Source organism: Urocitellus parryii, chromosome 9 (genome assembly GCF_045843805.1).
Source record: "Urocitellus parryii isolate mUroPar1 chromosome 9, mUroPar1.hap1, whole genome shotgun sequence".
Classification (NCBI taxonomy): Eukaryota; Metazoa; Chordata; class Mammalia; order Rodentia; family Sciuridae; genus Urocitellus; species Urocitellus parryii.
The window spans coordinates 38,556,950-38,580,845 of NC_135539.1; the positions used below are offsets into that span (position 1 = coordinate 38,556,950).

Below are 23,896 nucleotides of genomic sequence, written 5' to 3' on the forward strand. Positions count from 1 at the left end.
GGTCGTGCGGGGAAGGCTTGGGCTGAGCTGACCAGCTTGACCAGGCTGTCTGTCCCATCTCCAGTGGAAGCCCACTTCAAGCATAAACCCTAGCGAGAGACGGTCCATCCAGAGGCCTGAGGACACTGGACTCGGGACGTGTTGGCCAAGGATGCAGCTGGACGGGGAGGCCTTCTCCGGGGCAGCCCTGGGCTCAGCTGGGTGGAGTCTGAGCTTTAACCACTAGGAGGCACTTGAACCTCATCAAAGGCCCATCTGCCTGTCCCAGCCCAGCCATGCTGCTGCTGCTGCTGACCACACCGGCTGACCTGCTCCTCTCCCTGCCCCTGGACGCCTCTCCTGATGGCCCTGCAGGGTCTCCCAGCTCAGGAGCAGCCCCCACGAACTCCTGGATACCTGCCCAACCTGAAGGGACTTCTGGGCCTCTGAAGTGGACCCTGTGTGCTGGGTGGCTGTGGGCAGCAGTGGTAGCAGTGGGCTGGCTGGGTCACTGGGGACTCTCGGACCTGCCGCATGCCCCCCTCCCTTCCCCCGTTGTGACAAGTATTTATTGGGTATCTGCTGTGTGTCAGCCATGGGTCTGGGGCCAGCAGAGGCATGTGGCCCTTGTCCTCAGGGGCAGTTTCCCAGGAGAATGGTGTGTGCGGATCCTGGCCCTGCCAGCTGGGGCCCTGGCTTCGGGCAGGAGGCCGGAGGGGTTCACCAGGGGCTGCCAGGTGCCATGAGGGGACCTAGCCACACCATCTGCTCATGGGCATCTGTGCCCAGCTTGGTGCTCAGCCTTGACCAGTGATCCATGCCCACCGGCCCTGACCTTTGAGGACGATGGCTGGCGCCACCAAGAGGCCCCCAGAGGCAGGGGTGACCCTGTACCCCTCTGCCCCTGGGGCCCTGCTTGCTGCTGGCTGGCCAGCAGTTAAAGCCACCTCATATTTATTTCTCACCTCGTCTCCTTCCGTGCTGCACTCTGGCCGTCCAGGACAGCTGGGCTCCCTTTCCATGGGACCCCTGCAGGGCAGGTCCTGGCCAGCTGGACGGGCTTGGTGGAGCTCTTTGGTGGTAGATGCATCCAGGGGTGACCTGGGTGACTCCAGCCCTTTCTAGCAGAGTCATGCCCCGGAGGAGATGGGGGAGGGTTCCTAAGGCCGGGCACCCTGCTGCCCTGTGTCACATCCTGGAATAAAGTGTGGCTCTGGTGTGGTCCCATCTATGTGTTGAAGGCTGGGGTGAGAGGGGGCTGAGCTGGGAACACCTGCCCCCCATCTCGCAGATGGAAGACTCCCTGTAACAGGCCCATGGGCGTCAGCCCGTTTGACCCAGCCCCCAGGCCAGGTTCAGATGGTCTGAGCTGGCATATCCAGAAAAGGCTGGTGGCCCACCCTGGGCTCACTGAGGCCCAGTCTCTGTGTCTTCCCAGGGGCCCCTTCCTCAACACCTCTGCTCCCACACCTGCCCCAGGCTAGGTCTCGGCCTGCAGTGGAGGCCCCGAGGTGTCCCTTCCCAGCAGGTCCTCCAGGGCCCAGCCCCCCTCTAACTTGTCTGCAGGTACCTCTGGTAAGGTCCACTCTGGCCTGGGCCACCCTGCACCCAGCCTGGGCTCCCCCCACCCCCTCCCACTTCTAAATGAGGAAACTGAGGCCTTGGGGAGGCAGGAGCCACTCTGCCTGGAGTCCCCTCCCTCCCTCATCCCACCACAAGAGTCACTGCTCACTGCCCTGCGGAGCTGCAGCTTGACAGACACCTGGGTTCCCAGAGGTGGAGACTGGGCCCTGAGACCACAGCACAGGTCCTGGGTCGCACCACTGTAGGGCCAGCCCTGGCCAGCCCTCCTGGGGGATCTGGACCTTCTTCCACTATGGGCACGTGCACATGCTGTGTTTACCGTGTGTCCAGGTTCACGGGAGCTCATGAGTGTGCGCCTGTGGGTGTGTGTGCTGTGTGCACGTGTGTTCTACCAAGAAAACCTGCACGTTTTTATGAGAAATCACAGAACAACTTTACAGTTGGTGAGGAAAGTTTTCCAAACATGGCAGGAAATCTACAGCAATGGAAGGACAGTCACTGGCTCCACAGGCTGTCCCTTGGTGGGGACAGAGCTGCCTGGGCACTGGGTGCCCTGCCCAGCACAGCTAAGTCTAACCAAGGGCTGTAGAAATGGTGCCATATCCCCGGCCAGAGTGTCATGGGCATAGAGCAAATGCCACAGTAAGCACAGCACACTACTTTGGTCGGTCCTGAGGTCTGTGTGAAGGAGGCCCACGGGAGGTGGGTGGCATAGCAAAGATGTGTACAGGTGCACACCTCTGGCATTCTCCGCATTCACCTAAAACAAAATCTGAATTGTGCTCAAACTGTTTCCAAATCGTCAATCACATGCCAATCTTGTGACTTCCTTCCCGACCTCTGGGACTCCCTCAGGATTGCCCGCACTGACAACCCCTGGTGTTTCCCTCCTGGTACCTGTAGCAATGGGCTCCAGTGGAACAGCACAGTCCACTTCCCTGCCACCAAGGGGCCTGCTCACTGAAGCTGTGGGGCCCACACCTGGTGCGCATGACTTCATAAAACCACACGTTTACATCTACAGTCGGAGCCTGTGGATTCTGACACTTTCCTGATACTGGCCACTTCTGCACACAGGCCCTGGACTAACCCAGGCAGGTGCTCGGACGGCACACACCACCCCGCCCCCCCCCGGGGGGGGGGCGCTCACAGGCCTGGCTCAGACATCAAGAGCCACAAAGGCTCTGGACAACCCAAGGCAGGGGAGGGCCAGGAGCAGCAAAGGGCCACAGTGGACCCACCCCACCCCACCCAAGGCCCTACACCAGCAGGTGGGGGGCTGGACTCCGAGACCCCACAGCAAGCCCCATGACCGGCCCCCAGAGCTCATTCAGAAAGGACCAGAGCTGCAAAGCCCAGTATAAAGGATTTATTTATACTCAACAATTGACAAGCCTTCCTTTAAATTCCATTTTTACAGTAAATAACGTACATCTCCCTTCTTCCCATGCAGGATCACTGTGTATTAATCTACAACTCTTAATCGTGAAAAAATAAAGTGTTTCCCTTTATAATTATACTGGTAACATGTGAAATATTATAAGTGATAAAGGACAGATTTGCTCATTCCTGGACTGCTTATTTGGTTAAAACCTGAAACGTTAGGTCAAAGAAATCCATCACCCAATAAAAATAAATACTGCATCACGAAGGACGTGGAAAGTTCTCAGCACCCCTCTTTAAAAGGGCGTTTCTGGAGAGGCAGCGCGGTGCCTGCGAGAGCAGCAGGGCTGTGGCTCGGGACTTGCACAGAGGAGCTTTGCTGGCCATGTCAGGGCACCTCCGGGGCCACAGCCACGGCCAAGGACCATGCAAGCATCGGTCTGGCCAGCTGCTGCCCAAGCTGCAAGGAGCCCACAGCTCACCCGTCCCATCTGTGAGGGGCAAGTACACCATGATTGCAAAACGACCCCGTGTTCAAAACAATAAAAGATAAACGAGAAACCTGCGCACGTTTACAGGCCCTCAGGAGGCTGGCTCAGTCCCCGTCTTGGTGGCCACTGCCTCCTCTGCATGCCACAGGCTGTGCTGGGCGCCTGGAGCGGGGATGCTGGGCGCAATCGGTCTAGTCACTGACGATAGGCTGCCTGTCATCCCGCAGCCCTCCCCAAGGAACCACAGACAAGGATGGCAGAGGGACGCCGCAGCAAGGCCTGCGCTTTATTGTGATTGAGCTGAAGGGACACGGCCGCCCGCAGAAGCCTGGGCCTCAGTCTCAAGTCCTGGCCACACAGCATCAGGCGGACTGTGCAGCCCTCAGCCACCTTACATAAATAGGGACAGACGCCACACAGGCAGCCCCGCCAACCACAGACCAGGAGCCTGCTGAGTGTGAGGAGCCACGTTCTGGGCCTGGCTCCTGAAACTGTCCGGTGGTGCCGACCGTGGGCGTCTCCATGCAGGCCGGCAGCTCAGTCCAGCTCGATGGGGCTGCTGTCATCCTGGCTTTCCTCTCCCTCCTCCTGCTCCGAGGAGCCCATGAGGCTGCTCAGCAAGTTTCCTGGAAGGAGAGACAGTGTGGCAACAGTGGCACGGGTTCACGCGGCTGCTGGCCCTGCCACCAGAAGCCTTTGGCTGTGCCAGGCCTCCAGCATGCCGTGGGGGACAAGCAGAGCCTGGTGAGCCTGTGCCCAGGAACCCCATGAAGGTTCCCCAAGGACGCAGTGCTGATGTGCAGTGACAGTGCTCAGGCCTGCGTGTGAACTGTGATGGGAAACCCAAAGCATCCACCAACGGGGAACAGCAGTCCGCCAGTGACGTCACGGGCAGACTGTTCAGCCAGGAGAAAGCTGCGCAGTGGCCACACACTGCACCCCAGAAACAAAGCAGAGCCTCAAAGGCTACTCTCAGTCACCTGCACATGCCATCACTACCAACAGGTGCCACATCTAACTGCAAACTCAGTCTGAGAAGTCCCCTCAACCCCATGAGGGGCAAAGTGCAAACCAGAGGTTCCGCAGTCCTCAGTGAACCACAGCCTAAGGCAGGCTCCTGGCACCTCCAGCTCCACCTCGGCAGGACCGCACACTGACTGCGCAGCTGGGGACAATGTGGAGCCAGGAGTGCAGCAGAAACAGCCTGAGGGACAGGGAACCACACTGTGCTCCCAAGCTGAGACACATGCATGTGACATGCTACCTCCTGGCCCAGGCCACGATGGGCAACGTGGTGCCATGCCACAGGGGCCCAGCATGGATAGCAGGGCTCTGCCTCCCACGCACCATGGTCAACACACACAGCTGAAGGCCAGAGGGAAAGGCAGAACTCCACTCCAGACAGACGAGAGCCAAGGGGAAGGAGAAAAGTGCGCCCGTCATGGAGGGAGAACAAATGTGAAGCGGCGTCTCCTGAGAAGCCCTGGCCCTGGAGCAGTTAGGCAGTCTCCATCCGAGCCACACGTGTGCTGGCCAGCGCATGTGGCACGACGGTCACACAGTCACATAGGAATACTGCCCGACACAGTTGTGTGCACATGGGGCCTAACCATCATGTGGTGTGCGCTTTGGCAAGTAGAACATGTGAGGTGCGGCCTGCGGCCACCTGCGAAGTAAATAGCAGCAGGTGTGTGTCCCGGCACCTGCAGAGCTGCCTCTGCCGGGAGTGAAATGGCTGGGCTGCCTGCCGGCAGGAGACCAGACACGGAACCGAAGGGACGCAGGCGCTCTGTACTTCTGAACCCTGTGAAATGTGTGTGATTCACTCTTCAAGTAAAATTAAAACACTTCAAGTATCAGGATTATAAGCCACGCTCTGACAGAGCACTGCACGGCCTCGCCCCACAGGCGCACTCACAAGTCCAGCCTGCCTGGGTGCAGACTGCCCGACTTTCAGTGGCAAGTCAGGAGGTGGCTTCCACCGCAGCCCTTGGAGAGGGTGCCCTGCAGATAGCCATTCACAGCTCAATTGTGGAATTATGCCAAGGACTCAGAAGCGGGCCAGCAGGGGGCCAGCGAGGAACCCACTGCAGGCCGCAGAGCTTACCTAGCAAGCCTCCGTAGGAGGATGTCTGCTTGGGCGGCACGCCAAAGAAGAGTTGGCCTATCCTGTCGAGGTACTGCAAGAGGCAGAGCAGTAGTGGGTCACTGAGTCTGTAGGCCTGGCAGAGCCACCCCAGCCCTCGGGGTCCCCAGGGGCCACCCACGCACTAAGGCTCCCTCCTCTTGGCAGCTGCCTCAAGCCTGACAGTGAAAAGTCCTCACCTCGTTGTACATTGGGTCCCTCCGGAGGGACGGCTGATACTGCTCACACAGCACCGTGAACACGGCCAGCTTGCCGCTACAATGACACCAAACAACCAGATGTGTGTCCCAGTGAGCAGCACGTGCAGCCCTGCCCAGGCCCCACCTGCGCACACGGCAGCCAGACTCACCCTTCCAGGGCCAACAGCAGGAACCAGATGAAATTGAGCAGGGGCTGGACGAATGGCGGCCCATCCTCGATCGACGGGTGCTTCTGCGTGTAGGTTGTGAAGACCACCAGTGCACTAGTCTTGTTTTTCAAACAGAGAAACCTGGAAATGAGAACATGCTGGTGGGTGGGAATACTGCAGGAAGACTGGTTTCTATGGATGCTTAGGAGGGCGTGCATCCCCTGCGCTGCTACCTCGGTCCACACCAGCAAGGGTACAGCTTGGCAGGATCTAGAGGGCACCACAGCTGTGGCCAAGGGGTCAGGCAGGACTGCATCCTGGTGCTGTCCCTCAAGTACACCAACGCCATGGGTTTTTACACTTATGCGAGAAGCATATTAAGCCTTGGAAGGAGACTCAGCTGCTGAAGGTCAAAAGGCTAAGAAATGGGGCCAGAACCTGAGCCCACATCTGCTGAACCCAGTGGAGCGTGGCCTCTTTACACCTGTGCATCAGAGCATGTGCAGGCACCCGGGTCCCAAGTGGCCCACAGTCTGATGCTTCGTGGGGTGTCGGACACACCTGGATTCCACTCAAGAAGGACATCCCTCAGGCAGCTCCTGAGAGGTCAGGGAGAAAGAACTCAGAGGCAGTGAGCCAGGGTCAAGCCCAGCCCCGAGAGGACACTGCGCCATGCCCGGCCAAGCTGGGTCAGGGAATCTTAGATTCTAAACGACTCATTTTAAAGTCACAGATGTCAACAATGACAAGTGCATGGCAGGGCTCTGCAGCTGTGGATGAAGTTAAAGCACCTTGGGCCTCTGAGCCACCTGTGTGGAGATGCAGTTGAACTTGATCACAGGGAGAGTCTGGAAGGGACAGTTCCTGGCTGACGTGTCCTGTGTCAGTGAGCAGCTGGAAGGCTCTGTCAGCTCTAGTACAAGTTTCAGTACTTTCAAGATCAGCGATGGGACAGGCAGGCCTGGCAGAGCAGATGACAGGCCCTCCTGGCAGAGGAGGGTGCAGCCTGTCCACACGCTAAAGGGATCGAGACTCAAGGAAACAGCTGTGAAGACAGCCCCTGAAAGCATGCTCCTGCTTCTCCAAGTTTATGACACCTCGACAACTCCTATACACAGTGGTCAAGGTGACAAGTGAGCTCAGTGGTCAGCTCCTGCAAACCCTACACTCCCTCTAGGCATGTTACAGTCAGAGGATGTTGTGGCCCACTTGAGGCCACCTCTGGAAGCAGGGTACCGACACCACAAAGCCATACTGAATACCTACTGAAGCACCGCCTGGGCCACGAACATGTCCACCTCACTGCGGAAGCCCCGGGCGGTGGAGTACTCCACTAACATGTTAGCGCAGCCCTCGCCGTCAGTGGAGTGCAGGAAGTGATACCGAGACTCGCAGTAGTTTTGTTCTGCAAAGCGGAAAGAAAAAAAGGGAGACAGACATGTCACAGAGACTGCTGAAGGCTCCACCTTCCCTGCTCCCCAAATGTGCTCCACGTGCACACCCAACGCACAGCGACCCAGGTGAACACCAGTGATAAGGCTCATCTGACCACAACAGGGCTACTCACACCAACACCCCAACTTCCTTGTGCTCAAAGAACAAATGCAGAAAGCTGAAGAGCAGAAGGCTGCCCCAGCAAGACCTCATTTCTGCAAGCTGTGTGAAGCTGCTCCCGTCAACATAAATGCACATGAGGTGGGACAGTAAAAATGACTAATATTTGATTCATCTGATTACTTGAAGGTGCCTGATTGACGGATGCTTCTGGGCAGGCACTGTGAAGATTGCCAATGCACTGCTTTTCTTTTATAAACAAGCACCTTAAGACGGGCGCAGTGGTGCACACCTGTAATTCCAGTGACTCAAGAGGCTGAGGCAGGAGGATCCCAAGTTCGAGGCCAGCCTCAGCAACTTAGTGAGACCCTGTCTCAAAATAAATAAAAAGGTCTGGGGATATGGATCAGTGGTTAAGTGCCCCCTGGGTTCAATCCCCAGTACAAAACAAAACCAAACTAGCAACTTAAAAACTTAAAAGAACCTAAAAAAAAAAAAAAAAAAAAAAAAAACCCTAAAAGTTGAGCCCTTCCAAAATAGAACATTGAAGCCCTTCTCTCCCATAGATCCCTGACACCACAAAGGACCCTGTGGGTCACCTGATTCTTTTTTTTCTTTTTTCTTTTTTTGTACCAGGGATTGAACCCAAGAGTGCCTAACCACTGAGCCACATCCCCAGCCCTTTTTATTTGTTTGAGACAGGATCTCACTAAATTGCTTAGGGCCTCACTAAATTGCTGAGTCTGGCTTTGAATTTGTGATCCTCCTGCTTCAGCCTCCCAAGCTGCTGGGATTACAGGCATGCCCCACCACACCAGTTGGGTTACCCAATTCTAACACCTGCTCACACTCCCTTCCACTCCACTCTGGGCTTACTAACCTCATAAGAGCCCCCTTCCCACCTCTGACCTGGTACCATCCTAAGAGTCACTCTCCCACCCACCTCAAAGGGACTGACTCTGGATCCCTGTCCCCCCAAGCTGCCTTCATGGCAGTCAGAACTAGGAGGAGTCAGGTTTCCACTGTCTCTTGTTGGACCCCTGAGCAATCTTCCAAGGTGACCTTTTGGTTTTGGACATCCACATGAGAAGATTACTGCATACCGAAGCCCAAGCACTGAAGTCAATTCTTGTTAACATAGTGACGCTGCTTACTGTGGGGACAGCAGCCCCACTGAGCTGGTCCTGTTCCCAGCAAGTGCTGAGTATACTGCAGAGCCACCATGACCTAGGGACAAGCACCTCACCCCACCACCAGAGGAAGTCACCAACACTGGCTTGTTCTCAGGCGGGTCTCTAGACTCTGCTCCCCCCGCCACACAGGGGACACTGGTGCCTCCTCCAGCCAGGGCTACCAGTGCCTGGCAGGCAGGGGCTGCCAATTCCCTTTGCCAACAGGACCTGGCCCATGGTGAACACTCAGATTTGTCTGCTTGGTAGATGAAAGGGCATAGTGCAGCCCAGGTGGTTGACACCCACCTATCCAATGATTGTGCCACTCACTAGACTGCAGCTATTCCCAAGAGGCCCTGAATCCCCAGGGCTTCAGAAGAGCTGCTCTGTACCCTGCCATCTCCATTGCCGGCCAGTGTAGCCTTCCCATATGTCGACAGTCACAGGCCAAGGCCTAGAGAGCCAAAGCACCAGGGCCCTAGATACCAGTTGTCCTCAGGAACACCACCGAGGAGGAAGCCTGTCATAACCTGGCAAATTTGTCATTCAGATCACAGAAAACCTTTACTGAGGGCTTCTTCCAGTACCTGAGCAGAGACCTGGAGCACAGACGCTGACCGCCTGAAAGAAAACACCCAAGATCCCACCCTACGGGCCAAATAATGCCACAAACACTTCATCAGAAAAAGAACTGTTGAGAAAAGAACCAAAGAACGAGGCCATGGAGGGCTGCTGCAGGAGGAAGAGTGGAAGGGACAGGCGGTCTAAGCAAGGATCTGAGTGTTTGTAGGGGCTGGAGATTAGAGCATGAAAAGATGGCAAAGCAGGCCTAGTGTCCTGCTGCTGCCCAGAGCAGTACAGCTCCACTGGGCAGCTCAGTACAGGGCAGAAACGACTGGCCTAGCCAGGGGAGGCAAGTGGCCAGCCTTGCTGCAGAGCTGCCTACCCCTTGATGGTGGAGAACCCCAGGCCTACCTTTCCACAGCGTGAGGGCCAGCAGCTGGTGGAGCCGGGGATGGCCCAGTTTCCCGGACCCTCCACTGGACCACTTCAGGGCTCTGGACACAAAAGCCACTCGCTCCGGAGAATTTGGATCCATCAGACTAAATACTTTAGCCAGATTTTCTGAAAACAACACAAACAGATCCTCATCCCAAGGAACACGAGGGAACTGGGCAGCGGCCACAACCGTAATTCAGTGATATGGGAGGCTGAGGCAAAAGGATTCCAAGTTTGAGGCCAGTATGAGCAATTTAGCCAGACCCTGTCTCAAAATAAAAAATACAAAGGACTGGGGGTATGGCACAGTGGCAGAATGCTCCTGGGTTTAATCCCCAGGACAAAAATAAAACAAAATAAAAAAAACCAAAACCCTCAAAAAACAGAGGGAACATAATGCTGTTCTTTGTATTGTGCATCTTCGAAAAACAAATTTAAAAAAAACTATTTAACTCCAGCTGGATGCAGAGGCTCATGCCTATAATGGCAGCAACTCAAGAGGCTGAGGAAGGAGGATTTCAAGTTTGAGGCCAGCCTTAGCAATTTAGCAAGGCACTAATAAGCAACTTATTGAGACTGTCTTAAGATTAAAAAAAAGGGGGTGGGGTGCTGGGATGTGGCTCAGTGGTTAATGTCGCTGGGTTTAATCCCTGGTACCAAAAAAATAACTTATTTATAACTTCAAAAGAAAGCAAAGAAGGGCAGGGGTTGTGGTCAGTGGTAGAGTGCTTGCCTCACATGTGTGAGGCATGGGGTTTGATTCTCAGCACCACAAATGAATAAAAGAAAGGTCCATCAACAACTAAAAAAAAAAAAACCCTGAAAGAAAGCAAAGAAGCCACTGATGAGTTGATGATGTCCCCCATGTGTGTCCTGTGGGTTCTAGGGCTACCCAGAGCCACTCCAACTGACCCCTGTCTGCTAATGCTGCATGCCCCAGAATGCCACAAGGAAGGACAAGTACCTTTCATCTTCGTGACCTACCTGGGTCATGCTAGGAAGGGTGGGCTGTGGTGAAGAGCTAGCCCTGAAACAAGCTAGGGAGGGGCTTTTGCAGCAGACAGGGGTCCAGTGTCCCCTCCTCCAGCCATGTGAGCAGGAGAGGCAGTGGGGTCTCTCTCATCTTCCATCAGGTCCCAGAAGGGCTTTACCAACTGCACGCTCACCCATAGGGCAGACCAACAAGCCTGGTCTCTGGTCACAGGGCACCCACATCTCTGACTGCCACAGCAGGGTCAGGACCTCATCATGCTCTACACGTCCTGCTATGTGCCCATGCATGTGGAGCAGGCCAGCTGGGTGGGCATGGCCACTGCAACTGGGCAGGAGCTACCTCCACAACAAGATAAGCCCCAGAACACCAGAGACCCACACGTGGGCATTGAAGGGGATGAAGTGCCTAGGGAGGGGCTACATCAGAACAATGGGGCAGCCTGAAGAGGGGTCCTCACCCAGCAGTTCATCAGCCACTTCCACTTCTGCCTTCTCCAGGGACTCCAAGACTAACATAGATAAGTCTGCAGCACTGTTTTGCTACAAAATAAATGAACAAGACTCACAAAGTTAGAAACAGACCTGAGTCATTCAGAGCAGTACAGACAAGGCTGGTTGGTTGGTGGTGCTCCTCCTACAGACATGAACGCACTACAGTCGTGAACACACCAGCACCAACAGAACAGACCACTCAGCCATGCAGCCCAGTCATAGAGCTCTCAGCCCAGAAGCACATAAAAAAATGGAGAGAGCTGTTTAGATCAAAATCACATGTGCAGGGCTAGGGTCGTAGCTCAGTGGTAGACTGCTTGCCTAGCACACATGAAAGCACTGGGTTCTCAGCACCACATAAAGAATAAATACATAAATAAAATAAAGATATTGTGTCCATCTACCCTAATTTTTTTAAAAAAAAATTACATGTACAGTGTAGCACCCCAACACCCACAAATCCAGAGGTTTGCACCCAGCCACGAATGGCCCATAGTAACAGGCCCGAGTGTAAAGCATCTGCAGTCAGGGGCAGAGGACCCTCTTCCACTTGTAGCCAGAGCCAAGGATGTCCTGATGCCATCCAGAGGCCTTTTTTTGGCCATTCCCCCCTCAACTCTCCCACGAAGAGCAGAGCACACAGGAAGGGGCGAAACCCCTTACCTGGCCGTGACTGAAGAAGAGCAGTGCTCCTGAGTACATGAGCTCTCGGGCCTCTGCGTGTTTGCTCTGGGACATGTATCTGCAAAGAGAAGGAAAGCATGAGCAGGGAGCCCAGGATGTGAACCCTACAGATGCGTGCTCACTGGTGGGCTGTGGACGTTCATGCTGAGGTATGCCCAATCATCCATGGAGAAGGGAAACCAGGCAGGCCCTCCCCAGAGGGAGCTGTGCCCTGGCCCAGCTGCTTCTCCTCCAACAGCACAGGCTGCCAGTAGAGGGGCACAGCAGGCCCCCTGGCAGGAGGCAAAAAGCAGTCCCTCCTTCAAGCAGCTAGGAGTTTTGGCAGAGGGACCCGGTGAGGGTGGACGCAGGGCCTGACTCCATCTTTTAGTGCAGGCCTGCCTGTGCAGGGGCTCCACAAAGTAGGGGAGACAGATGCCATTCATCTGAAAGCTGAGGGACAGTGGGGCTCCAGGACAGGATCCTATCGGGGAAAATAACAACTGTGACTGCACCAACATCTGCCCCCACTCAGATCCAGTCACGGGCCAGTGTCCTCGAAAGCCTGCTTGGTGGCATCCCACCGCCCATGTGTCACATGGTGTGGGTGTCCTCAACCTGCTGTGAGCACATACCCTCTCACAGTGCAGGAGGTTGGGAAGAGCTGTTTTCTTCACTGTACAGGGACAGGGGACAGAGGACAGAGTGGCCAGAATGATGCTGTCAACAGAGAGGGTGAAGGGGTCTGTACACTGGATGGTGTGGAGGGACACAGATAGCCTGAGCAACTGCCACAGGAGAAGTGCACAAGGCTAGAGTCAGCTTCTTGTGGCCACTTGGCCAGGTGATGCTGGGACATCTCACTTCCTTGCCATCAGTGTCTTATCATCAGAAAACAACAGGACGAGTCAGCACACTGTCTCTCAGCCCAAGCCCCCTGGGATAAAGCTGTGTTCAAAACCAATCCAAATTATACAAGATCCTCCAGCAGTAGTGAAGGGCCTCAGACAGGAGAGACGAGCAGTGCTCCTGTCTGGGAGTGTGACTTCACCATCCCCAGTACAGAGGAGTCGGAGTGCACAGTCTGCTATCCATCAGCCACAGGAAAAAAGGCCCATAGCCAAACCCCAGCTAGCACACCACAGTCCTCAGGGGACAGGTCCCAGCAGGAGACCCCACCTTGCCGGGCTGGGGTGGGGCCAGCAGGCAAAGCCTACTCCCCACAAGGAAGCCTTCAGTCAGCCCACTGGCCACACATATCTGTCTTGTCAGTGCTACTCGCAAGTGTGGTCACCCTTCCAGGTGTTCCCTGAGCAGAGAAGCCATGAGCTTTCCAGCACCCAGACCTTCCTTGATTAGGAAAGCTGCAGAGCATTTCAGAAAACATGTTCTGTGGTCAAAAGCAGCAGCCTTGCACTCCCATCTGCAGGGACATGAAACCCCATCAACCACATGGCAGACACTGGTCTATAGCCTTCTAGACTCTTCTGAGGCTCAACAAGAGATGACCTCTTGGAAATGCAGATGAAGAGTTCCCTGAGAGGCAAATGAGCCAAGTTCCTGAGATAAGGGAATCTGTCTGCCTCTCGGGACTGCTGGTGACCACAGCAGCATTCCTTGGCTGGCCTGACCTGGCCTGCAGCAGCCTGGGCTCTTGCAGCCACCTGCCTTCCAGGAACTCATGGAGGGCAGAAGTGACCAGGTAACAGGGATCTGTGTGCACAGGATCAGAACCATCCACCATCACCCCCATCCCGCAGAAATCACCTATTGCCACGTCAAGGAAACCTGGTAAAAAAAACAATGTCTCAGTCAACCTTAAGAATGAGGGTCTTAGGCTGGGGTTGTGGCTCAGAGGTAGAGCGCTCGCCTACCATGCGTGAGGCGCCAGGTTCGATCCTCAGCACCACATAAAATAAAATAAAATATTGTGTCCACCTATAGCTAAAAAATAAATATTAAAAAAAAAAAAGAAAAAAAGAATGAAGGTCTTTCTCCACTGCAGAATGCTGGGAACTGAGAGGGATTTTTGTGTCTGCGTGACTGAGTAGGGTGGGGGCCCCCTAGGCCACGGATTGCTGAGAGCAGCTGGCCTTCCCAGGATGCATGCCACACAGCCCTGCCCTCTGCACGCTGAGCAATGTTGACATCACACAAATGCCAAGAACACCACCCCACGCTAGAGGTGAACTTGGCGTTGTTGATGAACACTCCAAGCTGGTCCATCTTGGTGTGTTCTGTCAGTCAAAAATGAACAGCAGCATCTTATCCAAAGACCAACAGAGCTGTGCAAGAACTGTTTCATTTTGCTCTTATTATTTAAAAAAGCAGTACACAGAAATTCAAGCATTAACACTAGGGATAAACACCTGTGGGTATCAGTAAATACAGGTGGAACTCATGGTTTGCCCAGCCCCCAAAATGCTCACTGGAGAGCAGAAGCAAGCACCGCCAGCGCCTGCTGGCAGCCCAGAAGCCCCAAAGCCCAACACCCTAACTGCCAGGGTGCAGCTGCCTCCCGCATGAGGTTGTGTGTGCAGACGTTCACTCTGGATTTCCATTTCCAACATTTATGTGATTTAAGAGGCAACACAGGAGGGCTACAGGCCACAATTAGCAATCCAAACAACTCTCAGGAAAAATGGCAGAAGGAGGGCCCACTTTCCTTGAGGCCAAGGGGAGACGGGAACCACACAGGTGGGATGCATGGCCTCAGGGTCAGCCTCTCAACCACAACCTGAAAGCAAATCTGCAAGCACTGAGGCCGCAGTGAAGATCCTAGTCACAGGAAGGCCGCACTCTTGCACTCTGGGAAAGCTGTCCTCAAAGACACAATTTCCTGACTTTGCAGGTGCTAATAATCCAAGAGGCCTGCAAAACTTACTCCCCCTCTCACCAGGCAGAGAGGTCTGAAGAGACACAGGGAGCTGCCCCCAACATCCCCACATGAAACTGAGTTAGAAAGAAACTGCTTCAAGGCGCCCAGGTGAACCACCCAATATCTGCTGGACAGACACCATCTGCTGGGCTGCCTATTCTTCCCAATCCTCGCACCTGATGTAGGCTCTAACTGAATCAAAACAGTGTGTTGACATCCACAGAGGAATATCATAAAGCAATACCAAAGACCTACAACCCAGGTCAGTCAATTATGCTGAGTAAATTTTAAAAATTGTGTGCATATATATACAAACACCAGAAAAAAAAAAAAAAGAAAAAAGAGTGTGTACTATGAATCCACTTCCATAGAATTCAGAAAGTACAATTTCACCTGCAGAGACTAAGTAGAGGGGAGCTGCCCCAGGGGATGGGAGTGGGGGTGGGGAGAAAGGCCTCACAAAGGCAAAGGAGAAACTTCTGACAGCTTGCTCCTGGAAGCATCCTGGGTCGGTTCAAATGTCAAAGTTCATCCAATTGTAATGTAAATACTTAAATGTAAATATGCAGACATTTACTAGACATTGAAAAACTAGTATAATTTTGTGATTCTTTTTTTTCCAGTTGTAGAGGGATAAGCACTCTACCACTGAGCCCCAACCCCAACTCATGATTTGGGGATTCTGACTTCTCCCACAGCCAAATACCCATAGTCTTCCCAGCTTGGGCCTCCTGGGTGGGGTTAATGGAGTGACCCAGGGAGGCCAAGGCTCAGGGAGGCTCTGTAACACTCCCTGGGCCCCAGATGAAGGGTGGCCCTGGGCTTGGCACTCACTCACTGCACTGCCTCACCATTCCTAGCAGGTTGGCCCCAGAAGGAGCAGACCAGAGGCAGCAAGGTCACAGAGCTCACCTGTCACCATCTTGTCATCCAGACACACCCTGGACCAAGGGGGGCTCATTGAATAAATACTAAGTTAAGCAAATCTCTAGTCAAGGCAGGGCTGGTTCAGAACAAAGGAACACAGTGCCTATTTTTGAGAAGACCCATTTTTATGGGTCTTTAAATGGGCCCATTTTTACTTATTAGTCACTGGGCAAATACTCATACACAAATTCCCCCAAAAACCAAAGGTCAGGGTGAATTCTAAGTGCTATGAGTGTGCACAGATGTGTGGCTGGAACTGACCATCAGGGTAGAAGGCCCCAGTCAATGCTAGCACCTGCTGCTTTTGGCTGATCCTTCAACAGTCAGATTAAAGGGGCTGTGACAACTCAGAGCTTTTGGAAATGCAGTTAGTGACAGCTCAACTTTGTTAAACTTGCCCCTGTGACTACCAAGCATGCAGGTCTCATTTTGGTAGAATTTACCATGGTAAAACTAAAGGGAAGAACAAGTCTCTTCCTAAAGCAAACAACAGATTTCAAAAAGCAAGGCATTCATAGAACAATTACAAAACTAGATGCAACCTGACTGGTCTGTATTTATAGTGTGTCAGGGTTTAATACCCAGAAAATTCCAGAACAAGACTGTCCTTCAGGCCATTTGAGATCATAGAGGAGAGGCCAATATTTCTCCCTAAGCCTAGAGAAATCAACTAAACTCAAGGCCTCTGATCCTGGCAACACAGGATAGAAACAAATGAAAAAAATCTTTGAAAACAAGGTGCCAGGGCCTCACCCAGACTGCAAGCTGGTGGGCAGACACAGAGGCAGGGCTCTATCCTGGGGCACAGGGCAAGGCCCAGGGCGGAGGACTCCAACATTTGGCCTGGATCTTGTCTTCTCCCACTGTGTCCACCCACTCGCTGGGTGGTTCAAAACTGAGTGCACCCAAATGTAAGAGAAAGGTCCCAGAGAGCCCTTAAGATGATCCCAGGACCAAAAGAAGGCACTAGGCTGAGGAACCATTGTCCCAGCACCTTTGTTCAGCCCACAGAACAGGAGGGGTAACTGGAAAACACCCCACTGTGGCAGCTCTGGCCTGAGGGGTGGGCAGTAGAAACTGCAATTTTGCTATGAATCTAAAACTGCTCTAAGATGCAAAGTCTATTAAAAGAAAATTGCAGGCCTAAGAATTGTCAAGGCTAGACCCACAGCCTTCACTACTGGACAGGGCAGTCCTGCCTTGAAGTTAGGAATAAAGCCACAGCACATGGCAGGCTCAGGCCAAGGCTATCAACAAACATGCCCAGGCCTAATGACCAGTCCAATCGCAGAGGACTGTACAACTGGGAGTCCCCCAAACAGGAAGTGGTTACTGTCTCAACAGCACCGGCCTAACCACACATCGGGTCACCAGGGCCTCTGTTCTCTGTGAGGCAATCCTGGCCGTGATTGCCTGCAGAGAAGGCTGCCTGAGACGCCCGCTCTAGAGAAACAACTCTAGGACAGAACCTGTCTATGAAAAGGAACAGGGTGACAAGGACAGGGTGCAGGGCCAGGCTAGAGGCTGGGGGAAGGGGAGGAGAAAGCTGGGAAGGGAAGGAGACCGGGGAAAATGAGGACGGAAAGGGTATGGGAAGGAAGGAAAAGGAGGCTCTGAAGGGTAGGCCAGGAAAGAGAGGCTGGGCCCAGGAAAGAGAGACTCAGGAAGGGGAAGGGGGAGGTTGGGAAAGAGGGCAGGGAAAGGGAATGAGGAGGCTGGGGAAGAGGAGACCCGAGGAGGAGGCCAGAGAAGGGAAAGAGTAGACCGGGAAGGAGAAAGTCGGGGAAGGCGGAGACCGAAGTGGGTAAACCACACGGGGGAAGCGGACAGGGAAACCCAGGAAGGAAGACGTAGGGCTCTGAAGGAGAAGAAGAGAAGCGAAGGCCAGGGAACGGAAAAGGAGGCCGCACAGGGCAGGCCGCGCCGCGCAGCCCGGAGCCCGCCGCCCCCTCTCCAGCCGTCGCGACAGGCAGCTGAGCCGGCCAATCGAGGAGCGGGGCGCCGCGGGGCGGCCAATGGGTGGCGGGGGCGGGGCCTCGGCGGCAAGCCGCCGCCCGCGCCCACCTGAAGAAGAGGGTCCGGTACATCTGGTGCGCCTCGTAGTAGTCGCCCTTTTCGACGCTGGCGCGCAGTTTGCCCTCCACGCGCTGGACGCCGCCGCGGTTTCGGGCGCCGTTGCGGGCCCCCTCCTGCTCCGCCATTGCCGCCGCCGCCATGGGCCGGCGTTCCGCGCAGGGCTGACGCTGTCGCAGGCGCGGTCGGCGGCGCCTCTCGGCTTCCGTCCCTGAGCCCGCCCGACGCCCTCTACGGTGGCCGCGAGGAGCCGCGCGGGTGGACGGCTGCGGGCGACACGTGACTAAGGAGGGGCCGCGGAGCCTACGGGCGGCCGTGTGAGCAGGGCGGGGCTACGTGTCCTGGGTGGAGCTGTAGGCAACCACGTGATCGCGAGGCGGGGCCTAGGTTCGTGCTATGTGCCCTGGGCGGGGCTGCGGGTGGCCACGTGACCGCTGGCGGTGCTACCCAAGGGGGGTGGGGCCAGAACCTCTGCCACGTGCCCAGGGTGGCCACGTGTCGGGACGGGGCGCTGCTCACTACACAATGCGCGCTAACCGCGGCATGGTCACTGGCCAGGTGGTGGCCTCTGCGGCGCGATAGGTCCAACCTCAGCTTCCCGTGGTGGAGCCAAGCAGTCGCCCTTCATTGGTCCTGGGCAGGGGGCGTTTCAAACATGTTGACAGTGATTTAAAACCTTTTTGGAATATTCGAGAGGTTGTCTTGGGCTTTCCTGCTAGGAAATCTATTATTCGGGGACCAAGATGAACAGCCTTCACACCTGCTCCAGAGGGGATGCAAGGGTCTGTCTGAGGTGCACTGGCGATTCCTGGTGATACAGCCAGACAGGGTGCCCTGGCCAGGCATTACAGTGGTTGACAGCTGAGACAGGATGGCCTAGCTATGGATTAGAGCAGAGGCAGATGGGATAGGGTGGCTTGGCCATGGGTTAAGCTGTGTGGTGAAGGGTCCAGCGGGACCTTTAGCTGTACATGAGCCTTTTACTGTGGGGCTGGCTCAAGACTTGGGGGTGCTGGAATGCAGGCAGAACCCTATACAAGAACTATGCTTTCTTTTGAGGGGGTAGGTGGGTACAGGGGATTGAACTCAGGGGCACTTGACAACTGACCCACATCCCCAAACCCTATTTTGTATTTTCTTTAGAGACAGGGTCTCACTGAGTTGCTTAGTACCTCGCTTTTGCTGAGGCTAGCTTTGAACTCACAATCCTGCAATCAGACTCACAATCCTGCAATCAGCCTCCCCAGCCACTGGGATTACAGGCATGTGCCACTGCGCCCAGCACAATAACTGTTTTTACACACACACACACACACACACACACACACACACACTCTCTCTCTCTCTCTCTCTTTTTTTTTTTTTTTTTTTAAGAGAGAGTGAGAGAGGGGAGGGGGAGAGAGAGAGAGAGAGAGAGAGAGAGAGAGAATTTTTTTTTTTTAATATTTATTTTTTAGTTCTCGGCAGACACAACATCTTTGTTGGTATGTGGTGCTGAGGATCGAACCCGGGGCCGCACGCATGCCAGGCGAGCGCACTACCGCTGAGCCACATCTCCAGCCCCGCCTAAGCACCTTCTTATCTACCCTGTATCTGCTTTCCAGCTGGACTCCCCTAAGCAGGAAGAGGTGCCCTGAGAACCTGTAGACTAAAGGCCTTGAAGGACACAGCCAGTGCTTGCAGCACCCGAGCTCTCATTCTCAGCACACAGACTTAGTTGTCCCTTCCCACACCTCATGGGTAGAGAGAAAGCAAACTGAGAAAGGAAATATACTGTTTATTACTCATTTGAAATATCACATGCACTTTTAAAAATTTAAACTCTTTAAACATCTCAATAGCATCTTATCAATTTGGTGGCAGCAAAAGAAACACTACCAAAGACAAATATTTTGAAAAGCATTTACAAAAATACATTGCACAAAGTCCTATCTTGCATCTTTAAAAATAAATATTCAAAATATCTCCACCCCAACTTCCAAATTTAGCTTTATATAGGAAATTTGACTTATATATGTACCTATAATATAGGAAACATCTGTACACATTTCACCCAACCTAGCTGCATGGGCACTGGTTCAACTCTCGGAGAAGCACAGATCTATGTGGCTGAAGTACTTGAGGACTGTACAGCCCACACAAAACTCCAGAGACCAGTGAGCACCGCCATGCTTTTTCTGAAAGTACAGCATTTATGGTGTGCCAAGGCTGTCTTGACCAACAAAATGTAAATAATTCTTAAAGTAAAACATCTAACACTTGAAGTGCCTTGTACATATATCTCCATTATAAAGTCTGTTCATAAAATAGTCTGTAGTATTAAATATTAATTATAACCAAAAGAAGTCTCACAAGAATCAAGTGAGAATAGCTGACAGTTGGATAAAAGGCAAACCCCACTGAGAGCCAGTAAACAGTGCTGCCATAGGAAAGACTGGACTCTACAACAATGATGACATGCCCTGGAGGGTCAGGGGCCTTAGTGTTGCCCCTTCAGCAGAACTCAAAACACAGCCCAAGGACAACAGAAGGTGAGATCTTTTAGTTGCTGTCCATGCTGTGAATTTCAACTGCAACATCCTCCTGAGCTCTTCCATTTATGATGTTGGTTGGGACCCAAATTGCCCCTCTTCTGGTCACGCTCTCACCCTCAGCAGAAAAACACTCTGTCTTGCTCAGCACCAAGGAGGCACAGGACACGTCTCAGCCCCTACGCAACTGGGGAACCTAAGTGCTGAAACAAGGAACCCACCTGGTGGAAGTTTCAGAATCCAAAAACTAGGAGATGGTTTTCCCTGAAAGAACATGTGTGGGTTTGACAGATGGACTGTGTCTGCACTCCTAAAGGTCCAACAAACCTGTCAACTCCACCTGCTTTGCTCCTGATATCAAGAATTTAAAGGGCTTATATTAAAAAACAAATCCCCCAAATAAAATGAGTGTCTTTGAGAACCATACATTCAAATGAGTTTCCAGGAACCCACCACGGAGTCTTTGTGGACCACGCACATGGCATGCAGTGCTTTCGAGGACTCACCGTGCAGGTCCTTTGCCACTGCATATGCTGATTGTAGGGCTGACATGTTACTGTTCTACGCATGCCCTCACCCCAAGGATCCAGTGTTTCCGGCAGTTCTGGTATATACAAGCATATACAAAACTAGGGAATCCTTTATTTTGCGGGTTCTCCGTGAACTCTGAACCGATACAGGCAGGTATACTCAGGGTGGCCCCAGTTTGAGAGGATGCGGAGTTCTAGTATTTGGAAGGCTTTGTCAGGTCTTTCCTGAAATGGGAAAAACACATTTACTTCAGATTAAGAGTCCTAACACCATCACTTCTCCTAGTATGCTATCTGACAGGAAACAGCCTTTGGAAATTAGAGTTCTCAGTATGAACTTTCTAAATCATAAATTCAGGGAATTTCTCAGAACCAACCAGCCACAGACTGTCTTGCTGTCACCACCAATACCTGCACCTGCACACAGCTCACTACAGCTGGGAGGTACAGGTTGATTTCCTGCCAAAGCTGATCCTTATGTGCCCCTCAACAAGACTGTTCCCAGTGACAGAGACGGTGAGGGGACACGGCACCAGTCCTTACCGGAGCATGGAACATCTGCAGTGACTCCCCTTCTTGGTCATATGTGAACTGTCCCAAAGGCTGCCCTTCTTCTTGATACTCATTTTCTAAACCCTGAAAACAAGACCAGGTAGTCATCAGCCAATGGAAACAGCAGTCATCAACAGAAGTGACTGTGTCACTTCACCTCCATAAGCAATACTGAAGCCCTATCTAGAAGCTTTTGTCATGGGCTTTCAACCAGAGCCACCCTCCGAGCCAGGTGTGACTGCTCCATAATACAGATGGGGAAGATTGAGGCCAGCAGGAGGCGTGTGCAGGTAGCAGAGATATGACTGTCCAATGGCACAGACCACACTCACAGCTGCCCTCACCAGTGGGAACTCTAGGCTCCCATGAGCCCAAGGAGACATCAATTTAAGGATAAGTTTGTATACATTCTATCACAATAAAAAATAAAAAAATATAAATGACTATTTGATGTCTGTTTCATAATGAGGAAGGATTTTGTAGGTATAAAAAATGGCATGAAAGAAATTACAGGCCATGAGCAACTAAATAAAAACTGAGAGTGACAATGGGAGTCTTATCTGTGACATAGTGACTAAGGAGAGGGTGTGATCTCCAGAATGGAGTTACCAGAAGAACACACCTCTGCTCAGGGCTGGCAGAGACAGGAGCCGGGCTGGTGCAGTTTCCCCATACCTTGACTGCACTCTTACTAAGCCCTGAGCATCTAATGTGAGGACAAGTGCAGACAGAAGCCACTGCACTCATGCCACCAAAGGGTTAGTCCATGGGCTCAACTGGGCAGCATTCTCCTGTACTTACAGATGCCTGGAGACTCTTAATTGTCATAGAGAGATGCTTTTTGAAAAATTTTGATTTTTTTATGGCAGAAAACAAAAGTTTATGAATAGTAATGTCTAAAATAGATTTTTTTTTTTAAAGGGGAGGAAGTCACAATGGTAATGGTGGCTTTCTCTAGGTGCTGGAGTTGTGGGTACCCTTTTTGAATTTTTTTTTTTTTTGTACTGGGGATTGAACCCAGAGGCACTCTACCACTGAACTATATCCCAGCCTTTTTATGTTGAGAGGGTCTCACTAAGTTTCTGAGGCTGGCCTTGAACTTGCAAGCCTCCTGACTCACTGTGATTACAGTGTGGGCCAATACATCAGGCTTTTTTCCAAATTCTATATCATTTATTTCTATAAATTTTAAAAGTAAAGAAAGAAAATTTGCTTTATTGTTCATCATTCACTTGCTTCAACACCACATCATGGTCCGAACTGTTAGCGGCACCCCAGAAAAAACCCTAACATGGCGCCTAAGGACCTTCTCTTCCTACTTTCCTCTTTTTCCATTCCTGCGGGTGTGAACTCTCCCGCTGGCGCCAATATTTCAAATCTCGCTGGCGGGGAACCTTAGCCCCAATAAGAACTAATTCCTGGGCTCTGGAACTGATATCTGGAAGAACTTGCCAATAAACGGGTGGCCTGCCATTTATCTAAGCCCTGCCATCTCTCCTTAGATCTATATAAGCACACAGCCTTTTGCAATAAAGTGGAACTCTCCCCGGCAAATTGTCTTGCATGGAGGCTTCTTTCACGAACTTCCTTCTTAGGTGAACAGACACTTGGAGAACCCCATTCTCAAAGGCAGGCACATCTAACCCAGTCAGGTAAACCCGGCATGTGAACTGGACATTGACTGCTATGCTACTCATGAGTGCCCCTCCCTGGAAAAGTGTCAGAATGTTCCCAAAACACTGAATGTACTAATTCTTCTGAAGGGCAGAGGGAGAAGGCAGAGGAGAGCTGCCATCAGTCTTTGGGTCATTCATCTTTGGGAAATTTCCGGAGAGGGAAATGCCCCAGCAGCGGGGTGCACTTACGTAGACTGCGAAGTCCTTGGGGGCACTGGAGATGTTGCCAGTTGGTGACAGTGTCTTTGGTATGTGCTCCACTGTGAATGTGGTGGGATGGATCTTCATTGACAGCCGAACTACCAGATACCCCTGGGAGCCTTTAAATGCCCAGCAATTACCTGGATATATGTCAGGCTAGGGAAAGGCAAAACACGAGAACTCAGAGTCTGAATCAGCCTTTAACCTCTTAAAAAACAGAAGCATTAAGAAAAAACAATGCTAATACTAAAATAAAAATAATAAGGACTTTTGCATGGTAAAAACTGTCATGAACAAATCAGAAGAGAAACAGGGAAAGAAAGGTGGCTGCAGTGTGTGCCTATAAGGGTCCCTTCCTTTTCCCCTGGAAAGGGGAAGTGCTGATGATTGAGTTGGTCGCTAACCACCAAAGATGTAATCAATTATGCCTGTGTGATGAAGCAGCCAAAAATCCCCCAAAGGCCAAAAGTTCAGAGGAGCCTCAGGACAGCTGAACACAGGGAGGTGCCTAGGTGGTGGCACAAAGGAATCAATGTGTTAAGGTTTGGATGTGTGGTGTCCCCCAAAAGCTCATGTGTGGGACAATGCAAGAAAGTTCAAAGGAGAAATGATTGGGTTGTGAAAGTCTAACCCAATCAGTGATTAATCCCCTGACAGGATTAACTGGGTGGTGTCTGAAGGGGTGTGGCTGGAGGGAGGAAGTGGTTCATTGGGAGTGTGGCT

General features: G+C 52.7%; 3 protein-coding genes across 15 annotated transcripts in view; 1 reads left to right on the top strand and 2 right to left on the bottom strand.

Annotated features, from left to right (window-relative positions):
- Positions 1–1,130, top strand: part of Adap1 (ArfGAP with dual PH domains 1) — a 43,507-nt gene extending 42,377 nt beyond the window's left edge. Inside the window, exon 11 of the mRNA XM_026405688.2 lies at positions 65–1,130. Coding sequence (XP_026261473.1) covers positions 65–93 — 29 coding nt within the window. The 3' untranslated portion in view covers positions 94–1,130. The remainder of the gene's footprint in view (positions 1–64) is intronic.
- A 1,787-nt stretch (positions 1,131–2,917) lies between these two features.
- Positions 2,918–17,935, bottom strand: Get4 (guided entry of tail-anchored proteins factor 4). The gene is made up of 9 exons (XM_026405705.2): positions 17,675–17,935; positions 11,806–11,884; positions 11,109–11,190; positions 9,634–9,783; positions 7,199–7,337; positions 5,933–6,073; positions 5,763–5,838; positions 5,545–5,617; positions 2,918–4,063 (listed from the first exon to the last, which is right to left on the bottom strand). The coding sequence occupies exons 1-9, from the start codon at positions 17,824–17,826 to the stop codon at positions 3,975–3,977; spliced, it is 981 nt and encodes a 326-aa protein (XP_026261490.1). The 5' UTR covers positions 17,827–17,935; the 3' UTR covers positions 2,918–3,974.
- A 1,505-nt stretch (positions 17,936–19,440) lies between these two features.
- The window catches only part of Sun1 (Sad1 and UNC84 domain containing 1), a 48,704-nt gene continuing 44,248 nt past the window's right edge, over positions 19,441–23,896 (bottom strand). For all 13 annotated transcript variants that reach the window (XM_026405695.2, XM_026405698.2, XM_026405692.2 and 10 more), the window contains 3 exons: positions 23,162–23,329; positions 21,288–21,380; positions 19,441–20,969 (listed from right to left, as the gene is read on the bottom strand). In XM_026405695.2, coding sequence (XP_026261480.1) covers positions 20,856–20,969; positions 21,288–21,380; positions 23,162–23,329 — 375 coding nt within the window. In that variant the 3' untranslated portion in view covers positions 19,441–20,855. The remainder of the gene's footprint in view (positions 20,970–21,287; positions 21,381–23,161; positions 23,330–23,896) is intronic.